We start from the raw sequence: 5,721 nt of genomic DNA, 5'->3' as shown, positions 1-5,721 counted from the left end.
GCGCGCCAGGCTGGGGGCAGGTGGGCTCCCCAGGCTGGGGGCAGTTGGGTTCCCTGGGCTGGGGGCAGTTGGGTTCCCTGGGCTGGGGGCAGTTGGGCTCCCTGGGCTGGCAGGGAGGAATCCTAACATCAGACTGGTGCCCCAGCTGGGAGGGTGACAGCACGGACACCCCACAGCCCTCACCCTTTCCCCTTGCAGCTGCATTACAGTCCTTTGCAAGCGTTTCTCTGGCTTTTACCACTTGAAAGCACTAAGGAGGAGCAGTCAAGACAGGCTGGGTGGGAGGATGTGATGGAGCTCTGCTCCCTCCTACGCTCCCGCTGGCGCTTTCCAGGTACCCTGCAGTGCTGGCAGGGGGCTGGGAACTGTTTCAGGCACCTCTTTGGACCATGCAGCTCGGCCAGGGAACAGCACTAGCCTAATTTTTTTTTTTTTGAGGGGACATGATTTGGCCCTTTCCAGTCTTCAGCTATCACTGTGCCTCTTGGCCTTGACCCCAGGATAGGCATAGCCCCAACAAATGTCCAAGGGGGTGGTAAGCTCACTGCTGCCTCTGTCTGCATGGAAATATCCCTTATTTCAGGGCAGAAGGCAATCTCCTTTAATGGGCTGCCTGCACCGAGTCCACTTAAAACCCATCCACTTATTAGTGTCATACAAATAAAATACAAGTAAATAACGACCTCCTGCTTTGCACGCAGCTGTTTTGGAGCAGAAGTGATCGTTGTCTCGTTTTTTTTCCCTTCCTTTCTCATGCAAGCAGCAGAGCTGGGGTTTAATGAACTAGGTCTAAAGCAAAGAGATGCAACAAGAGCCACCCGTGTTAGAGGAGACCAGGGAAACGGGGCTGACGTGAAGGTTTGCTCTACATCTGAGGAGCACATCTGTTCTGCCTGGGTCTGGAGACCAAAGCTGGGCTGGCACTGCAACTCCACTGCCAGTCCCATGCTTCTGTGGGGACCCCATGGGCTCAGCCATAGACCCCATGCTCCTGCTCACCATGACTGGGTGTCCCGCAGCTCTGGTGAGGTCTGTCACTGAGCTGTGCTGCAGGGCTGCTGCTGGGAAGCATGATGGGGAGAGGGGCAAGAAGGTGAAACACAGGCAGGTAGAAGTGTCTAAGGAACTTCAGTGAGCTTTCTCCTCTCTCCCACAGCCACTGCATCCAGCAGATCCTGGAGGCTGTCCTGCACTGCCACCAGATGGGGGTGGTCCACCGAGATCTGAAGGTAGGAGCTGCAGGGGAAGTGTCTGTGGGAGGACTAGGACCCCATCTGTGGTGCAAAACCTTGTGGAGCAATGCCCAGAGTTCTCCAGGGCATCTGAAACAGCGGGAAGGAACACCATGTAGGGTTTCTGGAAGGCCACAGAGCTCCAGGGTGAAACAACACCAGAGTGGGTAGGGAGGTTCTTGTAGTCTGGGGTCATCTAAGGATCTGGGGACACCAGAACACAGAAGGACAGCACAGTTGGGGAGCACACCCAGAGCCCTGATCTTCCTCCATGCTGAGCTGGGAAGCTGGTGCCATGGTGACAGCAGAGCCCTGGGGGCTCTCACTCCTCTCCAACCCCCATCTCCTCCTGCAGCCCGAGAACCTCCTGCTGGCCTCCAAGCTGAAGGGTGCTGCCGTCAAGCTGGCTGACTTCGGCCTTGCCATCGAGGTGGAGGGGGACCAGCAAGCATGGTTTGGTGAGTAGGACTGGCTGAAGGTGGGGCACCCTCCAGCCCTCGTGTTTGGTCAGGGGGGGACTCCAGGAGGGACACACAGACCCAGGACCTGAATCCCAGCTAACGGGGGCATCCCGGCAGCACCAGCCTAGGAGGTACAGTGGATGAGGAGGCTGATGGCTCCAACTGTGCCCTTGGAAACAGCCCAGAGTTGATCCAGGGTATGGACAAACAGCTCCACAGGGACTCGGTGAGTCATTGAGATGTCCTGGTGAGCTGGACAAGGCAGCAACAGGGGCACACCTTGGGGGAGGAGCGCCTCTTCCAAGAGCTAGACGTGCATGTCACAGCACTCCAGCCTTCCTCACCATCCTGGGGTTTTGGCTGCTGCCAAGGGCAGAAGGCTGGGCTTTGCTCTGCTCTCAGGAGTCACAGGGGCTTCTGGAGGGAGGGTGCCTGTCCTGCCAGGTCCTTCCATGCCAGGGACAGGCTCTCGGTGCTTGCACTGCCCTGCCAGGCACCAGGTGCTGCTGCTGAGCAGGGCAGGCACAGGGGCTGCCTGCCAGCAGCCTGTGACAAGCTGTCTGTCCCAGGTTTCGCTGGCACCCCGGGATACCTGTCCCCCGAGGTGCTCCGGAAGGACCCCTATGGCAAAGCTGTGGACCTGTGGGCTTGTGGTAAGTTGGACCAGGGCTGAAATGCTGGGAGCGGGCTGGGCTGGGCGATGTGGGGTGAGGCAGGCTCTTCATCCAGCATGCTGCCCCCTCCCTGGAAGTGTTCAAGGCCAGGCTGGATGGGGCTTTGAGCAACCCACGGGTTCCCCTGCCTGTGGAACGGGGTTTGGAACTAGGTGATCTTTAAGGTCCCTTCCACTCTGTGATTCCATGTCCTGAGTTGTAATTGCTAGATGTGTCTCAGGGAGGTCAGAGCAGAGGATTTACCCAAGAGGTGGCACACTACCCCAGGCTGTTTCCAGAGAAGTGCCCTCTTTCCCAGTCCAGTGGCACCCTCCTCTGAAGGATCAGCCCCCTTGCTCTGCACCCAAAGCCCCCAGCAAAGGAGATGCCAGCAGCAGTGCTGGTGGAGTTTCAGCTGCAGCCGTGGGGGAGCCTGCTTCCTCCAGTGATGGGGAGGAGGCATCTCCCAGCCTTGCTGGGGCACCTGTCTCGGGGCTCTGCATGGTGGCCACTTATCTCCCCAGCCACTGAGCACGCCAGCATGGAGCTGGACTCACCAATGAGCCTTTTGCTTTTTACTCAGGGTGCAAATCCTCCCGTTTCTCTAGTTTCTCTGTTTCTCTGCTTGAGTTGGGCCAGTCCCCAGGTTGGTTCTGCTCATACCTCCAGCAATGAACTGTCTCCCACTGATCCCATGTCTCCTCTCTGGGCAGGCGTCATCCTCTACATCCTGCTGGTGGGGTACCCACCCTTTTGGGATGAAGACCAGCACCGACTCTACCAGCAGATCAAGGCTGGGGCTTATGATGTGAGTGGGTTTGTCTTGCTCTCCCCTTTCACTGTCTCCCCTCTCTCCTGCTGTCCCCACATTGCAGTTTGCTGCTCCTGAAGAGCAACCGGGACACAAATTAGAGAGGCACGAGAGAGTTTCTTTCCTCTGGTCACAGAGAGCTGGCCAAGCTGCCATGCCCAGGTGCACACACTGGCATGTTTCAGGTCCACTCTGCAGGACAGATAGGTCTTGTCCTGGGCCTTTCACCTTTCTCCCTCCTCCCCTGCTCTCCAGTTTTCCAGCTGGCAGCTCTTTCCAGTTGCTATTGTCTCTCCAACCTGTCCCATGGGCAGGAGCAAAGGCTTGCAGGCGAAGCACCCCAAGTGCAAAAGGTCTTCTGCTCTTTCTATTGCTCCTTGCAATGTCTCACCCCGGTCCCTTTGCTTTGGCAGTTCCCATCCCCTGAGTGGGACACAGTCACTCCTGAAGCAAAAGATCTCATCAACAAGATGCTGACCATAAACCCATCCAAGCGCATCACGGCAGCAGAGGCTCTGAAGCACCCCTGGATTTCGGTGAGTCTGGTGGCACTCACTGGTGGGGGCTGCAGGTCTAGAGGTGTGGGGATTCACAGGGGGAGAACATCTCACTGGGGAGCACGTTACCAAACATGCTGTCTGTCTCTTCTCTTCATTTTGGGAAGATGGTTTCCTGGCATGGTTCCTCCCAGTGCTCTCAGCGTAGCCTTTTCCCCAGGGCTTTACAGCAGAGAAAAACCTGGAGTGTGAATGCAAACAGCATGTCCTGGGGGAGCTGGTGATGGGAGGGACACACATGTTCCCAGCCCCGGTGGGGATAGGCTGGTTTCTTGGTGTCGTGCTGCACTGGGAGGACCTTTCCTCAGGGGTAGCAGGAGCAGGCTGGTGTTTATCCATCCATGCACCTCAGCAGCAATCCCCCCAGCCCTCGCTGCTCCCTGCTGCTCCCACTGCCAGTTCTCACTCGCAACTGGCTCCCAAAGGCAGGAGGAGTCCACAGCTTAACCCTGGGACCCCAGGCCACGTGCAAACCCTGAGCACAGTGCTAGACGTGGCCAGTCAGTCAAGGGGTTAACTCGGGGGGCAAGCTGGCTCTCCCTGCAACCCCCCTCCCCCCCACTGCCAGAGCAGATCCTGCTGACTCCAGAGCTCCGGTCTCTGGTTGCCTACAAAAGTTTTATCTGCTGCTGCAGGCAGCTCTGGCCCATGCCTTGGCTGCAGCAGACCATGTGTGTGTGTGTGTGTGTGTGTGAGAGAGAGAGAGGGGCCAGGGGAGCCCCTTCCCCTTCGGTGCCCACTCTGAGCCCGGTCTCTCTCCTCCCAGCACCGTGCCACTGTGGCGTCATGCATGCACAGGCAGGAGACAGTGGACTGCCTGAAGAAGTTCAATGCCCGGAGGAAGCTGAAGGTAACTCTCATGGTCTCCAAGCTGGCTGCCAAATGCATGATCAGGTCATGGGTGGGTTTGTCCCCCATGTGGGAAAGGACAGGGAGCTGTCTCTGGGTCAGTGGTATGGGGGTGATGGACATTTTGGGCATCTCTGTTGTGAAGAAGAGAAATGGGGGGGGTGGTGGTGACTGCATCTGGCTGTGCTTCTAGTAAAGCTGTGGTGAAGGAAATCACTGAGTTTGGGAAAGGACAGGGAGCTGTCTCTGGGTCAGTGGTATGGGGGTGATGGACATTTTGGGCATCTCTATAGTGAAGAAGAGAAAAGGGGTGGGGTGGGGGTGACTGCCTCTGGCTGTGCTTCTGAAGAGCTCAGAGTAAAGCTGTGGTGAAGGAAAGCACTGAGTTGCACAGCTGCTCTGGACACTGGGGTGAGGACCTTCTCACTGGAAAGTCAGTGTCAGGAAAGCTCCTCTCTGGAGCGGGACATGGATCTGAAGGTGCAGTGAGGCCCCTTTTGATGACCAAGCCACTTCACAGCCAAGGAACAAAGGGATCCATATACAGGCAAAAAGCTGTGGCTCACCCACACCAACAGCCCCACAGGCTTTCCCTTCTCAGATGCTGCTGTGTGCCACAGCCTGGACCCTCTCTGAAACCACCATCTCCCCAGGCTTCACTGTGGAGCCGGAGCACTCTGTGAAGCACCCATCTCCCAGGTGCTGCTCAGCTCAGCAGATGGCACGGCACTGGCAAGGGGCTCTGGACATCGTGAGGCCTCTTCCAGAGCTGGAGCCACAGAATGGTTCGGTGCTGATCAGTGCCGGCGTCAGAGCCATCAGTGCTCCAGGCCTGAGCACGATGTGGCACAGAGCAGTGCAGCTGCAGGCTACTAACAAGATTATCAAGAAAAGAAACTGGCTATAAACTATTATTACTTTTCAGCTAGACAAGTAATCAAATTAGTTCAGGCATGCACTTCAAAATAGTAATCCATTATGGTAAGCAATTAGTCCGAAGTAATCCCATTATGTGCTGAGCAACTAGTTAGTAGAGTCAGCTGGAAGAGGGGAAGCGTTTTTATGGGTGTCATTTCGTGGTGGTGATCCTTGCCTGGCTCCCATGAAAAATCCCTGCCCTGCTGCTCCTAGCTGGCACGGCTTTCATGGCAATTAAAT

At 56.7% G+C, this 5,721-nt stretch overlaps 1 protein-coding gene across 1 annotated transcript in view; it reads left to right on the top strand.

The window, feature by feature from the left end:
* The window catches only part of LOC103782280 (calcium/calmodulin-dependent protein kinase type II subunit alpha), a gene marked incomplete at both ends in the record, with an annotated part of 14,519 nt that overhangs the window by 8,382 nt on the left and 416 nt on the right, over window positions 1-5,721 (top strand). The window contains 6 exons of the mRNA XM_008950041.1: window positions 1,157-1,229; window positions 1,588-1,690; window positions 2,263-2,346; window positions 3,060-3,154; window positions 3,571-3,693; window positions 4,481-4,564. Coding sequence (XP_008948289.1) covers window positions 1,157-1,229; window positions 1,588-1,690; window positions 2,263-2,346; window positions 3,060-3,154; window positions 3,571-3,693; window positions 4,481-4,564 — 562 coding nt within the window. The remainder of the gene's footprint in view (window positions 1-1,156; window positions 1,230-1,587; window positions 1,691-2,262; window positions 2,347-3,059; window positions 3,155-3,570; window positions 3,694-4,480; window positions 4,565-5,721) is intronic.

The sequence above is a fragment of the Merops nubicus genome, unplaced genomic scaffold (genome assembly GCF_000691845.1).
Source record: "Merops nubicus isolate BGI_N331 unplaced genomic scaffold, ASM69184v1 scaffold26991, whole genome shotgun sequence".
NCBI classification, from domain to species: Eukaryota; Metazoa; Chordata; class Aves; order Coraciiformes; family Meropidae; genus Merops; species Merops nubicus.
Note: the sequence above shows the minus strand (reverse complement) of the source record. Positions and strands in the feature narration are given on the sequence as shown.